General features: G+C 34.4%; 1 protein-coding gene across 1 annotated transcript; it reads right to left on the bottom strand.

Moving 5' to 3' along the window:
- Positions 1-2,820: 2,820 nt before the first annotated feature.
- LOC112023285 (serine/threonine protein phosphatase 2A regulatory subunit B''alpha) lies at positions 2,821-18,417 on the bottom strand. The gene is made up of 13 exons (XM_024055902.2): positions 17,465-18,417; positions 13,082-13,324; positions 12,845-12,950; positions 12,618-12,717; positions 10,967-11,072; positions 10,725-10,815; positions 8,215-8,356; positions 7,616-7,763; positions 7,167-7,276; positions 6,030-6,186; positions 5,814-5,939; positions 5,551-5,701; positions 2,821-3,519 (listed from the first exon to the last, which is right to left on the bottom strand). Exons 1-12 carry the CDS (start codon positions 17,612-17,614, stop codon positions 5,561-5,563), a joined length of 1,620 nt encoding a protein of 539 aa, XP_023911670.1. The 5' UTR covers positions 17,615-18,417; the 3' UTR covers positions 2,821-3,519; positions 5,551-5,560.
- Positions 18,418-22,552: the final 4,135 nt, after the last annotated feature.

The following is a 22,552-nucleotide window of genomic DNA, read 5'->3' as shown; positions in this document are numbered from 1 at the left end:
GAGATTTTATAATGTAAATATGGTGTTAGAGGTGTCTTTTGGAAGATTGACAATTGTGGAACTTCATCATTTGTTGTATTCTGTACCGTGTATCTGCAAACAAATTGGTCTTTCATTTAACGTCATAGTATACCTGGTCTGTTTTCAGATTCAGTAGATTGGCTTATGTCTAAAATGCATGAACTTAAAGCCTCTGCTGTTGCTGTGGACTCAGCCACTCCAGAGGAGTGCTATAATTTAATCTGCTTCTTGTATTGAAATTGAATCTAGTCTCTCTTAAGGTGATGGTAGATCTGCATGTTCCACTTGCCATAACTTGCTTATGCATAAATTGGCAGTAGGCTATTATCTAGGGGTAACGCTTGGTTTGCATTTCCAAAACTAACTGATGGTATTTATGTTACTTATCTTTTTTTCACTTGAATTAATTTATTATTACTTTCTTTACTGGGCCACATGACATCTTTCTTTGTCCCTTGTATATTACGAACACAGGAAATTATAAGCTCAGATTGGACTGTAGTTGAACAGCTTTTGCAAGTTTGCTTAGTTTGGGCCACATATAGATATACTGTTTTAGAGTTCCCCTTTTGAACAAAGCTAACATAGCAATTTTTTTCTGCCGACAGCTTCGCAATACATAATGCCTTGTGGATTGTTGCTATATACATAGTCAGATTGATCAGTGGGAAAAAGAGTTCAAATGGGCTATACAAGCCATGCAAGGAAGCGGCTTTGGACCTACACTTCAAAAGTAGCCAAGGCTGCCAATATCTAACATATAGACAAAAAATCAGATGTGCCATGCTCAAAATTTTAAAGAGAAGAAGCAAATTTCAAAACCATAAAGGATGTCGGACTTGCCACTTGGGCTTCTTCTTTTTTCCTTTTTTTATTCTTTTTTTTTTTAACTTGAACAACGATTTCATTTATGATTGAATATGAACCAAATCAAAATACAAAGCCTCCATAGTAGGAGTAGATGAATCTTCAATCCAAAAAAAAAAAAAAATCATCAGAAATTTATATATATATATATATATTTTTTTTTTTCATTATAAAATAACGTAGCTCCTAAACAACAATTAATAATTTTATAATTAATAAAACAACAATACAACAAATTATAGTTTATAAAAGACAAACAAATTAATGAAACAACTAAACAATAATAATTAATAATTTTATTAATATTTCAAACGATTTTATAGTTTATTGTACAGGTACCTTTGTTCATTTCTTTTCTTTTCAATTTTTTTTTTTTTCATTTTGAGGTTTTTTGGTGTACAGAATGCAAATTTGTTTTAGTTTTAAGAACAATTTTTTTTTTTAAAAGCACAAACTTCATACCGGCCAAATCTTGAATTTCGGCTGGTATTTACTAAAATGTCCCGAAATACTCGAAATAGACCGAAATGGCCCAGAATTTTTTCAAAATAGAATAGGATAGGTTATTGTTCCGATTTGTCCAGGAACACCCTGGACAAAATTCCTGGAGTCGCCACTGTATACAAGCCATGCAAGGAAGCGGCTTTGGACCTACACTTCAAAAGTAGCCAAGGCTGCCAATATCTAACATATAGACAAAAAAATCAGATGTGCCATGCTCAAAATTTTAAAGAGAAGAAGCAAATTTCAAAACCATAAAGGATGTCGGACTTGCCACTTGGGCTTCTTCTTTTTTCTTTTTTTTCTTTTTTTTTTAACATGAACAACGATTTCATTTATGATTGAATATGAACCAAATCAAAATACAAAACCTCCATAGTAGGAGCAGATGAATCTTCAATCCAAAAAAAAAAAATCATCAGAAATTAAAGTAAATATATTATTAAACAATATTAAAAGTCCAAAATTTGGACTGAAAAAATTCAAGGAATAATAATGTGTTTGGTTTGACGAAATTGATTCCGAAAAATATTTTCTGCATTTACAGGTGTTTGGAGCCACTAAAAATGATGGTCAACCGAAAATTGTTTTTCTGTTGACAGTAAAATAAAGACACTTATGACAAAAACTGGTTACGCTTTCATTCTCCGTAAACTATTTTTCACTTCACTCAAATCTCATCAACCTAACCTCCACCCCTACCCCCACTGTTCACCACCCAATGGTCCGCTGCATTTAGGCTTGAAATGTGAGATCATGGATTTAGGAAATTGCAGTCCACCGACCAAGCTAGCCAGCACACCGTCCACGCTGCCAATTGCCAAGGAGGGAGAGAAGGGGGAGACGCCAAATGGTGAAAAAAAAAAAGAAAAAATATAGAAATATAGAAAATGATATAATGGATTAAGTTTACCAAAAAAAAGATATAATGGATTAAAATATAAATTTACATAAGAGTATAAATAGATAAATAAAATTGAGTGAAACAATTACACAATTACAAAATACTCAACCCTCTATCAACCGCTGATATACAGGCTGTTAATTTCCATTGCATGGGAGCTTTAATAATTGGATCGAGGGTTGTTAATTTCCATTGCATGGGAGCTTCAATAATTGGATCAAGGGTTGTTAATTGCCATTGCATGAAAGCTTCAATAATTTGATCTCACAAAGCCGCAGGTTGCCTCATCGATGGTGGAGATTTTTGTTGCATTGTGGCTGAGATGAGATCTCACCAAATATGGTGGAGATCTTGCCAAATTTGGCCACCGACATGATCTTCGTCAAATCTCAGATGAAGAGTGCATCTTCGTCAAGCCTCAAATGAACAGTGCTGGCACACGACAATTAATAACATATGGAGAAGGGAGGAGAAGAGAACAGTGGACATAAATGATTGTTCCTACAAATATTTATTAACTCTGGCCGAAGGAGAACATCCTATTGAAATTAATAGATCTATCACCGACTCTGAGCACTGACTAAACAATTTTTGAAAAAGCATATGGATAATAAACACAATATAACAGGTTTTGTCAGGTTGCTCAGAAAAATCTTTCATCAATTCCAACCAAAAAGTGTTGTATGATATTGCACTTTCTACATTTTTTTTATGTTCGAAATTCTCTCTTTCAACATAAATCCAATAAAGAACATATAAACAAGGTATAGCTTCGATGCAGGGGGAAGGGCATCAGAACAATACAACGAACCACTAGAAGCTTCGAGTCAGCCATCTTTGCCCGTAAAGAAGAAAGGCAAGATAGAAAGCAACCAGCAATGGAGCAAATTCCTTGGAAACAAAATAAATTCTTCAATAACAATAGCATGAACTATTGTTAGCTCGGTGACGATTAATAAGTGGACAGCAATCAAGTACCAACCTCCCATTGCAAAGAAGCAAATCAATTTAGTCATCCACAGCGCAGCTCACTTTAATTTCATGAAGGGAAGCCTTATTTGCCAACTCAGAGGTGTGTGAAAAGATTACATGACCATGCTTGAAGTTATCGCTGATAAGGTTTGCAGTCCCGGTAAGTTTTCATTCAAGAAGTATGTCCAAGTTGCCAATTTTTCTTCATTACATGGCCAAACTCAAGAAAGCATGAACAGCATTTGTATATGTAGCTGTAGAGACACAAAGGTTTACTTAGCATGAAGATGTATGTATATGAAAGTGAAGCATGCTTTTGTTTATGAAAAACCTTGTATCCAAGTACTTCACAATTTCTATAAGGATTGACTTTCTCACTTGAACAAGCTTTATAAAAACTTACACATTCTGTAAGCACGAATATATCAGGCACAATGTGGCAGTTAGTCATTCAGGTAATAACATACAAGCTCTATCTGGATCTCCAAAACAATGGGGAAGTCACACTGCTTACAAAATCAAGTTCCATGCTCTCAAGGTTTTTTTTTTTTTTTTTTTTTTTTAAATTACCTCCTTTCATATCATCCAACCATGATTTCTACACTATTCATTAATGCATATTCAATAGTTTCCAAATAGTAATAGTAATGAAAGCTTCACCTAATGGATCAGTGTCATGTCTCCAATTGTGGTGGAAACTTTACTTAGGTGCAAGGCTCAAATGTAAAAATTTTCTCGTTGTATTGCTAAGCAAACAAGGACCTATGGAGGCTGTTCAATTTCAAAGTTTATAGGTGATTTTGGAAATGAGTTCAATTATTACTAATCCCCCCACCCCCAAAAAAAAAAAATTCAAATCACAGAAATGAGTTAATACTTAATATTACAGGTGGTTGGAGAAAATTCTCCAAATTTATTTTGGTATTACTTATGGCGCAGAAATACTCCACTAAAGAAAATATTTTCTCAGCTTTTATGATTTGCATGTCATAAAGATAGATGCCATAGTCATGGAATACATGAATTAGTAAAATGGTAACCCAATGGAACTAAAGATTTAATAAAGTGGTGTAAGATTGGAAGCTTGAATCCCTGGTTTGTTTGTTGATGCACTCTTATTACACCAAGGTTGGGCGTGAGGAAGAGGATAAAATGATTTGGGACCAAATGGAATCAAGGTTTTGAAGTTGAAACCGTTCATAAGGCTTTAAGATCCAAGGATGGCAATCTTTTTCTTGGAGTATTTGGAAAGTTAAAGCCTCGATTGGAGTGCCTTTTCTTACTTAATTAGGAAAGATTTGTTGCATGTGCAAAAGATTCTAATGATGGATAACCTGCATACAAGTGTAGTATAACCGTAGCGGATTGGAATTACACGTGCAAATGGAGTTAGGAAACAAGATCATAAAGATCTTCATCGTTATGTTGCCCCAGAATTCTGGACAATGGTAATCCATTTCTTGAGGTACTATTTTCACATCCCCCTGACCAAATCCACCTACATTAGGATTACTCGTAAATGGTTGATAAATTTGGACAGATTCTCCTTCTGAAACAAGAAGTTCAGGTCCAGGGGGATAATATCAACCACTCAATGTCCATACGATGCATCTACTATGATTATTTCGTATCCACCTTTTTCTTTTTGTATGATTTTTGCTTAATATACCCACTGCTGTAGCACTATAAACATTATTGTTACTCTTGCTACCGTCAGGATAAATCTGACCCCTTCCCCTGCTCCCTCCTACGTATATGGGATATTTTAAGAAGTGAACATCTTTCTTAGTAGACCCCGGGGAAAGAATTGGAAAGGTATATTTCTGACCACGAACAGGACCTATTGATTGATTTGTTGTAATGTTGGAAGCCGTCGATTATGTGATGTATTTGGAGGGAGAAACACTCAAAATTTTAGGGTGTAAGGGTTTGGTGTAGGAATTGAAGCTTCTTTTTTCTGTGTTCAATTGGATGACTACCACTATTTGTTTCCCCATTTCAAATTTGTCAGATTTTATTGTTCACCTAAATTTTAGGTGCTATCTTTTCTTTCTAGCCTCTAAGTTTCTCTCTTGCATACCCCCAGTGTACCAGGGTAATGCCCCTGTTTTGTGCATTGATGTAATGCTTTACTCATCCAAAAAATTTATTTTAAAAAAAAAAAAAAAAAAAAAGGATAAATTCAGATAAACTAAATCACAGCTAACCCCTAACGCTAATTAGAACCATAGCACTACACATTTAGCAAACTTTATGTCAAGGGAGCTCCATTTGCTGAAACTGACCTCATTGAACTCAAAAGGGAGCTTCAAGTGACTCATCCCAAACTTCTGCACTTCCATTAGAGACATCTTCACCATCTTCTTCCATTGAAAGCCGAATGTACTCTCTATGTGCAAAGCGGTCCCATTCTGTCAAAGTTGGATCTTCTCGTTCCTGCTCACACCACAAATTCCAGTCTCATTCCAGATATATAAAACAGTACTCATTCAATTAGCAATGCATAGTCAGGCACTGGCTAAGCAAACCAGTTAAAAGTTGAATGTACCTGACGGATGAGAAATGGATCACGACTTTCAAAAGCCATGAATTTATTAAGATTGAAAAGGATATTGAAAACATTTCCAGAAAGTTTGCATCCTTTCAAGTCACGTAGTGTAATATAATCTTCCCTCTGCAAGCAAAATGTGTCACTCACAGTGAAGTCATTCTGTAAAGTAATTAAATACAATAAACCTAGATTCAGCAAGAATTAAGATTTGACCTGTGGTGAAATCATGTCAACAATCTGACACAAAATATCCTCAAATATCACAGGTTCTAGGGCCATGCATTCCATACGATGGTGCTGCTCCTCATAAAAGAATTGCATTTCATTGTGGGTAATAACTCCATTTCCATCCAAATCTATGCATTTGAACCTGTAAATATAACTGAATATAATAAGTGTGGAACAGAAAATATCCTTTCTAAAATATAAAAATTTCCAGAGAGTAGAGCAAAAGTTTGCATGATGCATCAGGGCTTGTCCCAAGGCAAAATGTAAAGTGAAAGGGAACATACATAGTAGCCAATGACTCTTCTTCTCCCCATATAAGAAATAATGAATTAGTTAAAACAATTTTTTTTTATATAAGTAAATTAGTTAAAACATTATTGCCATGCTCTCTTAGATCTAACTAATTTCGTTTTTAAATTTATATTTTATTTTGACATGATTTTAGATCATAAAAATTTGAAGTTAAAACATATGTACCAAAATTGGAAAAAATGAAAGTGGGCTAACAGATGCATGGAGTTAAGAAAAGAACTTATCGTTGATGTGTTGGAGAATAAAAGTGCTTTGCTTTGATGTCATACATGAAGCAGCAGCATTTCCAATAAGGGTCTTCACACCGTGCTTCTTCTTTGTACTTGAAGGATTATAATTATTATTGTAAAGTTAAGTTGTTTTACTATGCTTTGTTATTTCTAGTGTCTACCTTCCTAATGTAAGATGGGAAAACTCATTTAAAAATGTTTAAAATTTAGGACATTTTCAGTAAATATTATTATTTATGGTAATATAAACTAATTCTAATTATTTGTATTATTAAAGAATTAGTGGTTATTTATGATGTCACCAGTTCAACCACCAATTGAACCCCAGTCAGACCATAAAACTCAAACCACTCTTTTCCAATTCTCTTTCTGGAGTCTCTGGACTAGTTCTTAAAACTATGATTTTACTGCTTTTTCATGTTATCCTTTTATAAGAGATTTTTTCCTTAGATAGTGTAATACTGAGGAGAGGACTAACTCAGAGAGACCAGCTCTCTCTCTCTCTGTGTTCTATAATAGATATGGAATTCCAATTAGCAAAAATAGGGGAAGAAAAACAATAAAATAAAGCAAAACATACCAATACTCTAGACTGGGCTCAGATGACTTATCTTCCTCTGACAGCATGAAGTAAACAAAATCTTCATAACCCATCTTCCCTTCAACCTTACTTGTAAACTTCCTTGCAACCTAAGATGGATTTAAAGCATAAGCACAACCAAGGTGGAAATCTCTATTTTCTTTGTTTTTGATGAGTACTAAGAGCCAGTTTGGCATCAGTTTTAACTTTTAGCTTTTAACTTTTAGTTTTCATATACAGCTTTTTAAAAGCCCACTTTTTCCCGCATTTTCTCATTTTTTCAAATTTTTTCAAGGTACAAGTATACTTTAGCACACTTTCAACAAAAAGCTAAATAAGCTAATTCCAAACAGACACTAAGGTGTAAACCTCTTTTAGGGAAAATGTATATCATACCACAAAATATAACTTAATTTGATTTAAAACTCTGCAAGGAAAGCATACTGTACCTGTGAAAATATTCTATCAACAATTCTGTAGGTTAGGGCATGGTTACCATATTTGATGAGGTTTTCTTTGTCAAGTAAGAAGTCATGGTCCGTATCAAGCTCCCAAAATTTGCAGTATATAACGTAAAAATGTTCATAAGAAAAGAACCTGAAATCAAGTAAAAAACAGAAAAAATAAGTCACCTTCGTTAATGATTTTAGAAAGGAAAGATGCAACCATTTTTCTAATTTTCTGATCCTGCCATCTAAGAACAAAGGCAAATGTTACATTTCTTATCCTTTTGAAATATTTTAAATACGCTAATGTTACTAACATACTATTCTGAGTTGAGATTCCAATATCAACAATTTTGTTTTTTGTTAAGTAGTTTCAATATCAACCATCAAGTAAACCAGTCAAATATTTTTGGAGACTTCTGGAGCTAAGTTCCCTTATCTCAATATTATGTACTTATTATTATATAAAAATAAAGGTTTAGGCTCCACAATGATAATGAAAACATAATGGAGAAACTTTCCAGATTATACTCATGAAAGAATTGTTTTGTCACCATTCCTGATATACTATTTCATAAGAAGAAATCCACTGGCACACAAACCTCATGACTTTATTGATGTCCTCTTCCTCATCTGCATGTTGCATGGCAGCAATTAGATTTCCTCGTTTCAGCTCTCTAAGAGTAAGACGGCCATTTCCTGATCTGTTGATGTAGTAGAATATTCTGTATATGACAGTTTCAGCTGGGCCATTAAAGAGAAGTTTATATAGAACAATATCAGTAATAGACTATGACAGTCTCAGCTGGGCATTATGAGAGAGAGAGAGAGAGAGAGAGAGAGAGAAAGAGACTTGCATCTATAGTTTGGTCCATAAGAAATAACAGGGCATCACACAGTTTGCAATTAGGACAACATGCCAATGAGCTCTATCTCAACTGGAACCTCCTCCCCTTGTAGGGGCTAAGTGGAGGGTGAGGTCATGGGTTCAAGACCCAGAGACACCAATCAAAATCAGGACAACACCCTAGAACTTAAGATAACCAGCTGACACTAGATTGATGTAGGGAGCTCAAAGACAATTTCATTACAATTCTCAATACCGAAAACTAAAGGATTTCAGATTACAAAAAGTCAAGCCATATTCTATCAGCTACAAAATCCCTCCTGCTTTTTAGATTCCTAAGTGCCAACACATCACATGGTATAACCAAATTTTACATATTCCAGATATACAGGAAGAAAAACCATTCTTTCTTCACATTTGTTGAGATTATCTGAGGCAAAAATGCAGCCTTAAGCCATAGGTCAAGCACCAAAACCTATCCTTAACAAATCAATCAATCACTGATTCAGTGTATAGACTATAGAGTATCAGATTATAGAGCCATATAAAACACATGGGTGTAAGATGTAATTTGATACAATTCTATTAATTGCAACTATAAAAATCTTTAGTTTCTCAATAATGTCCAGAACTAACTAAATTAGTTAAATATTCCAAGGAAAACAGGGAGCCCACCAAGTCAATAGATTTGGTCAAACAGACTGTTGGTAAAACTATTTTTTCCTGGAATCCTTTCAAAATTCATAAAAATCACCTAAAATGGATACAAAAACTTAATTAAAGTATTTAACTAACCACCAAGCCTTATAATAGTCATATCACGGTGATCAAACTTGCTACTCGGATCATGTATTCCTGCCGCATGGCGCTATCTTTTCCATGGAAGCCATTGTGGAAACTGAAAGTACCTACAAAGGTAAGTTTCTTCATTTGGACTACAGAATTTGGGAAAATTTTGACTGTTGATAACTTGCGGAGGCAGCAAGTGGTTTTGGTGGATTGATGTTGTATGTGTAAGCAGAATGAGATGACTATTGATCACTAACTCCTACACTGGCTTGTAGCTCGAATATTATGGAATATGACGTGTTCATTATTTGGGGTTCATTGGGTCATGCCACGTGGTGTTGTGGAGCATCTAGCCAGCTGGTCAGGCAAGTTCAACAGACACAGAACTACAGTGATTTGAAGTATGATCCCTCATTGCCTCATGTGGGGTATTTGGAGGGAAATGAATGAGCAGACTTTTGAAGGGAATGAAAGATCAATTCACGATTAGAAGCCTTCTTTCTTCAGACTCTGTCTGAGTGGGCAAATGCTTCAGGTTTCTACCCTTATTTTTTTGCATGATTTACTTGAATTTTGTACTTTCACTGCTAGTTAGTTTAGATATTCTATTGTTTCTATAACACTTCCTGTATGCAATTTTTTTTTTTTTTTTTGCATTTTCTTATCTCTTTTTCAATGAAGTAATTTACTTATTAAAAAAAAAAGTATTCCTGCCGCATGGAATTGACCAAACACATGCTCAATCACACACAAAGATCTAGAGGAAGAGAGCAATGAGCTCTAACTCAAATGCATTTCCTCTGCTTGTGCAAAGTGCAAACAAGGTCAAGCTTTACGTCATCCGGTCATGGGTTCAAGATGCATGTGTACTTTACCAATAAACTGAACAATAAAAAAAGATCAAGAAGGACAAGATTGAATATGGAGAGGTGGAGGAAGCCTATTGGAAAAAACGGAGCTCAGCACTGATGCTCAAATAATATTACAGGTGAAGAAACCATTGAGCTTGAACTCAAAATTTTATCCTTATGGGTAAAAGTAGCATCTCCAGAATTGACATCATGCAACCTACACATCCCTCTCCTCCACTAAAATCTAAAACCAATTCCTTTTTTTTTTTTTTTGCCTTGGACAAATGCAAAAGATTCAGCCACTAGGCCAGGTATCTCCTTTAGAGCAATGCATACCACCCAATATAAGCCCAGTTCTGAAACTTGTCCAGTTTGACATGATCTATTACCTCCTTGAAATTTAACCAATTTTGACTAATCTGAACAGCTAGTAGCCTGGTAAGTCTAGGTTTCTAACAGTGAAACCAAAAGACAGACCTTGGTATATGAACAATATAAAACAAATCAAAGATACGGGAAAAAAAATAAAAACAAATCAAATATACAGGAAAAAAAATAAAAACAAAATCAAAGTATATATATATTGCACCTTCTTGGCAGTACATAAACTGATTTGCAAACATACCATATCTTTCTTGAAATTCAGGTGTGCTCTGTAGGAATTCCAACCCAGGATGGGTTGCCAAAAGCTCTCGAAGAACAGGTTTGAAGTCTACCTGTGTCCAAGTCCCACAAATAAAAACATAATTTGAGAAAATAATAACATGAAAAATTGATGTAGAGTTAAAAAACATGGCCATTTAAATACAGTCCAAAATGCAATTTGGTGGCAACCATTTGTACAGAGGAATAGTTGAAACAACAAACCTGAGTGAGGTATTTGCATTCTGGCTGCCTTAGAATTTTGAATATTTTAGTTGCTGCGTCCATTGTCAGCATATTGCCATCAACCCAATATTTGATAAATCCATCCCTACAAACAAGTAATTTAACTAAGCAAACATGACAGGAGTAATTGCTCAAAGGTGCAATGAACTCAGAAGAATTGACCAAGGATAACTCAAATAGGTCAATAGTCAGGCAACCAAATACTATAATCCCTTTTCATTATAAGCTTATAAGTCTGATCCATATAAAAACACCTAAGTCCGCAAAGAAGAAGTATTTTTATTTTTCTTTCTTGGCTAGAACAATTGCAGTAGAATCAATAACGAAAATTACATATAAAAAGAAAATTTTTTTTCCTTTTTTTTTTCTTATACGAAAATAAGTTGCCAGATTAGGTGGTGCAGAACTCAGTATTTTTTTTAATTTTCAAACAACATATCCCATAAATTCCAAACCTGCATCAGGTTAAACTTACCTCCACCTTCAGATTTTTTTTTCCTCTTTTTTCTTATATGAAAATAAGTTGCCAGATTAGGTGGTGCAGAACTCTGTATTTTTTTTTTATTCAAACAACAAACCCCATAAATTCCATAACCACAGTGGGTTAAACCCAGACCTCCACCTTTAGAAATTTCAAGGATTACCACTATTCCACAAGATAATTGGTGTAGATCTTTGCATTCAACAGAGGATAGATTTTGTAAATGTATAACAGATTTGAAAGCTACGTGCAATCAAATCTTTGGTGTTGGGGGGTTTGGAGAACCTGAACTCCAAAACTTTTTTTTTTTGGTTACTTATCAAAAAAAAAAAATTGTCAAGGATTACCACTATTCCACAAGATAATTGGTGTAGATCTTTGCATTCAACAGAGGATAGATTTTGTAAATGTATAACAGATTTGAAAGCTACGTGCAATCAAATCTTTGGTGTTGGGGGGTTTGGAGAACCTGAACTCCAAAACTTTTTTTTTTTGTTACTTATCAAAAAAAAAAAAAAATTGTAGTTCAGGATTGTAGGAGGAAGGTTTTGGGGTTTATATACTGAATAAAATATGTCATGGCTTTGAGGAAAGAAATTGAAAATTTGTGAATAAAACCAAAAGGAAGGTTTACAGTTGGTTCTAATGGTTTCTGGTTGATTAAAGGATGGAAGTTTATCGATTTTAAGGTTTCAAAAGGTTTAGCAAAGAAGGATTTGATTTAGGGTTTAAACAAAATTTTAAGAGGCAGGGACTCTGCTGTTCAGGAATGTGAACAGTACATGTAAATGCTAGAAACTTCGAGGGCTGTTTGGTTGTCATCAGAACATAGCAATTTGGAAAGTTGTGCCTCATTGTTTGATGTGGTGCATTTGATGGGAATGATATGCTAAAAGCTTCAAGGGCTGTGGATGGACTATTCTCAACATTAAATTGTTTTTCTTTAATTCTTTATTTCATTAGTTGCTAGCTTTGAATTCCTTTTCTTTTACTTCTCTCCTTGATATGATTGACCATTGTTCTTTAGAAATTGATTGTGTGCCCATGTATGCTTCCTATGTACTGGGGTTTCCCTTTTCATCAATAAAGTTATGTTACTTACAAAAAAATAAATAAATAATTTAAATAGGAGAATAGATAAGTGCAAACCTGGTCACTACCCCAGTGCAATTGGTGTCTATCTTTCTGAAAAGTGTAGAGGAAAAAAACGATGGGAGCTTGCATATTTCTTTCGTAACTGACCTAAACTCTGAATAGACAAAATAAGAAACATAAAATCATGTTAAATAATTAACTCACCCACCCAACAATAAAATGAAAGAAGAAAGGATCCTAAAACACAAATGGGAGAATTCTCAATAAAATACACATCTCACCATGTATTTGAAATCCATCCATATGATTGTTAAAATGGTCATCAATTCTAGAAAGACATTGTTCTTTTAGTTCCACTGGTGGTGGACGACCATTTTGGAAGTAAAACTGCAGGTACAACAACACAAGCAGCATCAATTAAATACTAGAGTCTTTTTTCCTTCCTTACAAAACCAGAGTGTCCATATTTACAAGTAAACCATGCATCATCTTAAATAACTTCCAGATGTGAACTGAACCTGAGGTATGATTTCTCGCACTGGTTCAATAATTAATTTAAGAGGAGAGCCAAGAGAAGAGGGACTGCTTCTCTGCTTTGATATGCGTGGAGAACCAGACGAACTTCTTGGAGAAAGTGGAGGTGCACTCCCAGCAGGAAACATGGAAGGCAATGAAGTACTCCCAGCAGCATTTGCATTAAAAGAGTTTGCAAGGGCATTAAAGGAAGCACCTTCCTTTGCATCATCAATAAGAGATTTCACCTGCACTCACATAAAATGGGCAATAAACACTATTAGATAAGATAACTGTCATATACCAGTAAAAAATGAAACAGATTAGGGTAGAAAATAGAGAACCTAAAGGAAAGAAAAACAATCACTAGATATATGCCAGAGTCGATAAAGTAAATTAACGACAACTTCTAATTTATCAACACCTCAAAAAAATCATTAAGCTGTTGTTCTGCAAGATTTTTATTAAGGCTAGAGACTAATGTGTCTACCAGTTTGATGGGGAACATAACTGGCAGCCCCCTTTGAAGACTTAAAGGCAAGAGAAAGCAAGTTCTAGTGCTCAACCATTAAGTTGGGATATTTTGGATGAAGGAGATCTCTCTTGGGACCATGAATTAATTAGTCTAAGTTGAATTGCGTCTTATTTTATTGGTTATTTGCTGCTAGATCAATTTAAATGAAGTGTTACTAAAATAAAAGCAATATGGTAATTTCCATATTCTATAGAATGGGTTATCACAGGCTGTACCAAAGGCTTGTGAGTCTTATTTTGTGTTTTCAGTCCATTTTCTATTTAGAAGTTTTAAGTAATTTTTCTTTATTGTTAGTAGTCCTAGTCTTTATATGGATAAGTTATTCAGGAGTCCTAGACTTACTAGAAAATGATTTAGCAATAGCCTACATTAAGGTTTTATTTTAGCTAATAACATTCAAAGAAAGGTTGAATTCAATAAAACCCCAACAGCTTATTTTAAGCTTTGAAGATGTGATTGCCTTCTCCTTCATACGTGTGATTGCTTAGGGACCCTAGGTTTTTTTCCTTCTTTTTTGATAAGTAACAAAACTTTATTAGATAAAAAGAGGAACCCAAGTACACAGGAAGTATACTAAGGGCACACAATTGCTTAGGAAACCTAGGTGTGATTGGTTCTCATTCTATTCACTATTTTTTTCACCGATAAGTAATGAAAAGTTTTACTAGCAAAAAAAGATGATGCATAACAATAAACAAGTGTGTATTGAATGGCTACCTCAAGCCCAAACTTATTATCACCTAACCCTAGCTAAACTCTTAAACACAAAATCTTATTTAATAATTCTTCAAGATCTCCTCAAGAACCCTAATTTAGTGTTGACTTCCTATAGATCCTACATTACAATTGTGCAAGATGTAACCCTTTTATGCTTTACACTTCTTCTTCTTCTTCTTTTATTATTATTAAATTACAGATGTATCCAATGCGATTTGAAACCACAATCTCATCCTCCACCACATTCTTTATGGAAATGTCATTTATACTCGATCTCATTGGCTTTGTGTTTTACTAATATATTTTTAATTTTTTTTTTTAAAAGATTTAATAAAATAGGGGTAGTTTGGTAATTTCTGTATTTTCTGGAATGGGCTGTTCCAGGCCCATGAGTCTTATACTATATTTAGGGTCCTTTTTCAATTTGATTTAGACATTCTTGATTGAATTTCATTATTATTAAAAGTCCTAGTCTTTCAAGGAAAATGTTAATTAGGAGTCCTAGTTCCTCTAGTAGTAGTATTGGCAATACCCAATAAAGGAGTCTTTATGCATTCAACAAAAGTTCATAGTGAGATTGATTTAATAAAATCCCAGCAATTTATTTTGAGGTTTGAGGGTGTGATTGCCTTTTCCTACCTAAGTGTAATTGCCTATATTTAGGTTCTTTATTCTCATTTCTCTCTTATTTTTTAACGCCAGACAACCATCAAACACATTCAAGATCCAATCTTTACCTAAGCCTAACATTAAGACCATATTCCGGAACCCTTCAAAATATCATCAGGAAATCTAATTAGTGTTGAATCCCTAAAAATCCTACATCAAAATGATATCAGAGCCCATTAAGGCTTCTATCCTGCATCAGAATTTTACACCATACTACCACTATGTCCACAATGAATACGACATGTATCCAACCACAGCATATTGTATTACCATGTTTGAGACACACCCATGATGTCTTTAATTTCAGGGTTAAGGAATATTTATTTAATTTCATCGTTCTGAAACCTCTTAATTCAAGGAACATTGTTAAGGAACTATTGGTTGATGTCATAACACCAATGCATTTTTTTATATATCAAATTTTTTTCTTTTTTTATAAGCAGCAATTTTATTAATTGAGAATAGGAAGAGCACACCCAAGTACACAGAACGCGTATTAGAGAACGAATGGCATATTGAAGAATCATCTAAAATTACAAGATTCAAGAAACTCTAGCATATTAGAGAATGACTGGCCACGTCATCCAATCAAATACAGAACATAAGATCATCTTTAGTTCCATCGTAGTTTGTTCAATTCCTTCAAAAAACAGCTGTTACATTCTTTCCAACTAGTCCACAATTTATTCACTTCTATGTCTACCATCCAAAATTCCGAAAACGCCCCTTCCAACATGCCAATAAATCAACTACCTGATTAGGCATAACCCACTACACTCCAAATAAACATTATACTAAAGACCATAATTCTCTAACACTATCACTGTGTAAAAGTAAGCAATCAACTGATTCCCCATTCTTCTTACGCATATAATACTATTCCACTACAGCTATATTCCTCCTTCATGAGTTATCCATCTTGAGAAATTTTCCTAAAGCAACGGTCCACACAAAGAAGATCACTTTAGCAGGAACTTTAATACTCCAGATGATTTTCCATGAAAAATATTGCATGCCTCCAGCATATAGCACTCATAAAGGTTTTTACCTTGAACAGCCTGCTTCTTGTTGGAATCCAGCAAATCCAGTCTTCCTCGTCCCCTCATATCTTTTAGAATATATGAGATTAAGAAAAAATATTAGCATTTCCTTTTCCCAATCTTCGATAGCTATAATAAACATAATATCCAGTGAAGGTTGCCGCATTCCAGTGTATATAATCCACTACAGCAGCCTCCATAAATTGAGCAATTTGTACAAACCTGGAAATGCCTCCTTAAGAACCCCATCCCTGCACCACCATTTGTACCAAAAGCTAACACTAGTACCACTACCAACCTCAAACCTTACGAACCTGGAAAATATCTACCCCATCCACTTCTAACATGCTTCCAAAGACATACTCTGCAAGGACCACTTCCCAACCTCGAGCATCATCCACCCCATTCATTAACATACTTCTTTTCCACTAATTTACTTCAAATAGCATCTCTCTCCATCGCAGAACACCATAGCCACTTACCCAATAAAGCTACCACTTCACTAATCTATTGGTCATTGAATAATACATTGTAAGATAAAGTTAAAAACTAAGTATAAAGTCCATAATTTTTTTTTTTTTTTAATTTTGGGAATAAGTTGTTCAAATCCGTAAATATATGAACCAGCAAAAAGCTTTTACTTTTAATATAGTTATTTTCTAGTGTGTGCACAAGCCCTTTGGAGTGGTGAACCAGTATCACCCATACATCAAATGCCCAATTTCTCTCCATATATTAAGCCCTCTGAGCTTTCTGACTTTAAACAAATCCATATCATGATCTTTTTTTTTTTTTATAAGTGGAAATCCATATCATGATCTGTACTCCAAAACTTCTCTAAAATCCCCCATGATAACCACATCTTTCCATTCCTTAAATCCAAATTCTATCATGTTAAATTCTCACTTTTCTCTCAATTTATAATCTATCAATATTTACAAATTCATTTGGTTCTCAATTTCTTCACTTAGACTTTACCAATCTACTTAATACTTTAAAAAAAAAAATTGCTTTTTTTCTTTTTGATGACGGGGAAACTCTTCAAGGTAAGGGCCCTTTGGACCGACCCCTGTGGAGTAAACCCTGGATGTACAACCCCACTCGCAAGAACTGTGCATCAGATAATATTGGGACTCGATTCAAGCTAACCATGTGGGCTACTTAGGGCTACTTAATACTAAAATCATGTCATGACCAGTTATGGTTAAATGAGATATCGGCTAATCTTTCTGATACAACATCAAATTTGAATTTTTAAAAAAAAATTCAGAACAGTAAAAACCATATTCAAAAACAGAAATTCTAAAAGCACATTGCAGCGAGCCAAAAAGCAATCCAGCTTCAAAATCAAACAATGCAGGCTCAAACAAAGCGATACAACTAGCAAATTTCATAATCGAATAAAAGTATGGGAATCAAAGAATTACCAGTCTTCCAGTTTCTGGAAGCGAAAGCCACTGAGAGAAGAGTTCCTCAGCAATCAGAGGGCTCAATTTGAGCGCCGACGGAGACACCTCGGGAAGTTGCAATAGTTCAGGGTCCAAAGTAACATCATCTACTACCACATCGATATCCATCGCTCAAAAAAGATAAAAACCCTAATTCTTCGAAAATTTTCCAATTGCAACAGTACGTCCCTCAAATGATCAATCAAAAAGGCACAATCTGCACCATTCAATTTCAAACTGAAATAGGCGAAAACCGAGCTTCAAAAAACCCTAGGTTTGAATTGAATCATAATTCAATTGATTTTGTTTCCAGTGCTTCGTGAAAACACTCCGGAATTCGAAAATCGTATCTCAATTTCTCAGAACTGAAATAGACGAAAACCTCGCGCTTCAAAAACCCTAGGTCTGAATTGCAGTGTACTCCAATTCAAGGAATTTCGCTTTCAGTGCTTCGCGAAATGAAAACACTTCGAAATTCGAAATTTCACAGCAACAAAAAATAAAACGTCACCGTTTAATACCAGAACTACCTTCCTTTGCTTTGCTTTCCTTTGCTTCCTTTCAAAAACACAAAAAACACTTTTGCTTCGAGAAAAAAACGATTTTCTCACTCAAAGCTGGAATTCAAAGCGCTGGGAAAATGACGTAAAACCCTAGAGCTATCCAAAGCAATGAATCTAGATTCTGAAAACACTTCTAGAAAACAGTTTTCTCTGTCGTTTTTGTTTTTGTTTTTGTTTTTGTTTGCTTCGAAAAGCGAAACTTCGTGGTGTGTGCAAACAGTAGGTAGCTATGGGGAGAGTTTTACTGGGTTTTTGTTTTTATTTCAGAACCGTAGAGGATTCCGGTGAAGGAACGAACTGTAGCAAAGTGTTCAGAAATTGTAGGGATTTGAACTTTAAATTAAAAATAAAAATAAAAAATTAAAGAGAGAGAGAGACACACGCGCTTGACTGAAAATCAAAATTATATCCTGGACAGGCTGACTCAGTGGTCAAATGGTCAATAAAAATATCTTTTTGTACAGTGGAGCTTGCTTTTTATGGACTATGTGGTTTGAATGGTCAATAAAATACCTCATCGTTTATCAATTCTTCTTTTTTATGATGTGAATGTGAAATTGTGAATTATGAAGTGCACCTAGGCCTATTTTAGGAAAAAGTTGGGTTTCCTTTTTTTTCGCCCTAAAATATGGATTATTTTCCTAAATATTTTCCTATTTTAAGGTGTTTGTAATAATTTAAGAATAATGGTAGAGATAAACATTTTTACAAAAAATTTTATAAATAGTTGATGTGTTGTAAAACAGTTTGTAATTATAATATTACTCATAATTTAATATATTTTTCATGGATTAGAAAACTAAATTAAGTAGGGTTCACAATATTTAAAGAAAAATGTGAGCAAATTGAGGAACAGTTTTTTCTTCATGTCTCATGTCCTAATCTCACTAGACTTCACTTACACTCTATTTTGATGAAAAACATTATGTAAATATAGTTTTCTATATTTTTCAGTATTTGGTAGCATCAAAATAAATAAGTCAAAAGAAAACTATTTTTAATCAACATAAAAAATATGGTTTATTTTTAGAGATTTTTATCACTGTTTTTTTTTTTTTTTTTTTGGGGAAAACAACTATATTTTACATCAAGCTAAATAAAGGAAGTTAGAAGATTATTTTTCAACTCATTTAAGGTTACTACCAAATATTTTTTTTTTTTCATGTCACATGTCCTAATCTCACTAGACTTCCCTTACGCTTTGTTTCGATAAAAAACGTTTTGTAAATATAGTTTTTCGTATTTTTCAATGTTTGGTAGCATCAAAATAAATTAATAAAAAAAAAACTATTTTTAGTCAACATAAAATGTATAGTTTATGTGGGGACCCGAGGACCGAGAAAGGATACAACAAGATGTGATTATCATTATAAAAGCATTCTAAGCACGATGAGGGGATCCGCCTGAGAATAGGAGGAGAGGGGACAAAATACTTCCTAGAAGGCCGAATGGAGAGAATGGTATTTAGTGAGAGTCAAGGTAGGTGAAGGAAGTTTCCAGTGAAAGCTCACCTACTGCCTCCGCATTAAATAACTAGCAACAGCTTTATCAACTGCATTGATGAGGAAGTGACCTAAACAGTAGAATTTACAACTAAGCATCTCCTTCTACCACTTTCAATAGAAGTTTAAAGGGACAAGTGTCCTAAGGAGAGTCTAGGGGATGGTAGATGGAGGGCCAGGATGCAATTAGTTGAGGAGTATATAAAGAAAGATGACTTCCAAATGAGAGAGGCCCCAGAAAAATCAAGGAAAAGATATTAGAACAAGAACAATGATATAGAGAGAGAAGAGAGAGAGAGAGAGAGAAGTGTTCATCCTTGTGCAAGAACATCGTCATCGGGCGAAATTGTAAAGAACCATTTATTTACTTAATCTTTGGCTTTCATTCCTTCCTTCCTTCTCTGTCTAAATCCTCGGGCTAAGCCCAACTTGCTTTACCCCACTTTCTTTACAAATGTCTATTGGTTTGGGCCTAACTAGATAGCACAAATTTCACTATTCTCAGTGAGTTTGTACCGCCAAAATTTTGTGTCCTTACAATTTATTTTTAGAGATTGCTTTCCACTAATTTTTTTGGGAAAATAACTCAATCTAATAGCAAGCTAAATAAGAGAAGTTAGAAAATTATTTTTCAACTTATTTAAGGTTGTTATCAAACATAGAAAAATAAAATAATTTTATAGAAAATAAAATTTGAAAAATGATTCATTCTCTAGAAAATATCATTACTGAAACAATCAAAGGAAAATAGACTCCCTAAATTATTTTGCTACACCACATTGATTGGGCCTACATCACAAAAGCTCCACTATATTAGACAGTTAGGCCGAAGAACCCAATATGACATTACTAAGCCAAAAGCCCAAAATCCCTCTTTCTAAGTATATCGAGCCAATGAGCTCATCACCTCTCTCTCCTTACTAGACCACACGACTTGGGTAGGTAAAATACCCACAATTATCTTCACTACACTCAACAAATAATTAAGCCCAAGAGAAATAATCAATGGGGGTGTTTAGTACACCCACTCAAACACATATTTTCAGTTTTTAAACAATATTACATGCATTTTCATACATTTTTTCACCCACGCGTATTTCTACACATGTTTTCAAATAACAAAACACATATTTTCAAACACATGTACCAAACACCCCCAAGTTTTACAAAATCAAGAAAAACACCTCGTAATTGAAGCCCTCATAAGGAACTAGCTATAATTGGTTTGGTTTCTCCATAGTTCAAACTAAGACAGAAAATAGCTAGACTAATCAACCATCAAAACCAAAAGCTTGGGACTTGGGAAAAATATATAATGTTATGGGTATATGTATTTTCCCTTCCATAAATGGTGGGTCTCATAAATATATAATGTTACAGATATATGTATATTTTCTCTCATAGACAGTGGGTGGGACTCACCACCTATGAGAAGGAGGATGGTGAGTCCCACAAATATACCCGTAACAGGGTATACTTCCTTTGGGACTTAACACATGGCAAGCTAAGTTTGAATCTCTTCTCCCACCATTTGTTGCCACTAACATGGTCAAGACCCATGATGGGTGGTAGCTTGTCAAGCATAGGAAGAAGCAACTCCCTTTATTTGGCCATAGTGTGAAAACCATAACCAAAGCTCTAATGAAGAAAAAAGTTCTCTCACTCTTTCAACCAACTTTGGAAATCCTTTATAAAATAAGTAATTAATTGATTCATGAATCACAAGAAGGGAAACTTAAGGAAACATAGTTTGGAGGGCATGAAGAGTTGTCAAGCGGAGGTTCATTAAAATGGAAGCATAAGACTTGAGATGTCTTCTCTTACCTTCTGGGCCTCTGGCAGTGTGCAACAAGTAATACATTAAGCATGCATTCCTCACTCATGACATAACCTAATAAGATGATGAGACTTCTTATTCTCAAAACCCAAAGACCTAACTAAGACTTAGATGCTAGACATTGCATTCTGTCTAGCAGTTTGTGCACCTTCACCAAATAGGAAAGAAGACCAAATAATCTAAAGGAAATGAATTTACTATTATTTGCTAAGACTAGGAAAGAGAGAAGAGACCTTTTGTTGATTAGTCTAAGCCCCTTTTATCTCCGCCAACTACCACCAAGATCACTTTATAAAAGGGTGGTATTAGAACAAAGGAAACTAAGAAGCAATCAAGTTAAGTTAGACGGAACCAGGTGAGTTAGAAGCAGTTAAGTAAGAGTCTTGCGAAAATCTAGTTGGTTATAGCAGCTAGAATTAACCCTAAACATTATATTTTCCTCGTCTTCCATACTCATTCACTCACTCACCAAACCTCCCACAAACAACCTTCATTAGAATCCTATAATAATATCTCATCACTAGATCATCTTCTTAAGCAAGTTTAACAAAGAAGAAACTTGTTTAAGCTATTGCTACACATGGTTGGACTCTCTCTCTCCCTTTAACCACACTAAGTTTACCATCTTTTAACGTATGATTCATTATGGCGACAATATCCATGTATTAATAATTTACTATTGATAGTTATGATGTATGCAATATTATTGATTTTGTGGTTTGCATGGATTTATTATTGGACGACGGAATGCAATGGTTGTCTAAACTTGTCTAATTCATTTACCACCGAACATTGCTTATGTTTAATTGCTAGAATATTGTTAAGCATCAATTTGTAGTGGAATCTCTATTGTGTTGATCCATCATTGCATGATGTATTTTATGGTTATAACCAAATTGACGGCCTTGTAAAGACCAAAGATCACAATTTAGGCCTTGGGCTGATTTGAAATAAGCAAGCACGCACACCGTTAGCTCATGGGCATTCTCTTTGGCCCAATATTGAGTTCCAGGTTAGATCCCAAAATCATCATTGAGCAAAACTTCCCCAACAAACGCCAAATGAACCATTAGATAAGTAATGTAATCATCATTGGAACTCTTAACGATTAAAATGATACAATGTATTAAAAAATAAACAACTGAACTAGAGGATCAAGTCACAT

This window comes from Quercus suber, unplaced genomic scaffold, assembly GCF_002906115.3.
Source record: "Quercus suber isolate HL8 unplaced genomic scaffold, Cork oak 2.0 scaffold_30, whole genome shotgun sequence".
Taxonomy (NCBI): Eukaryota; Viridiplantae; Streptophyta; class Magnoliopsida; order Fagales; family Fagaceae; genus Quercus; species Quercus suber.
The sequence above is the reverse complement of the archived record's forward strand: the minus strand, read 5'-3'. Positions and strand labels throughout refer to the sequence as shown.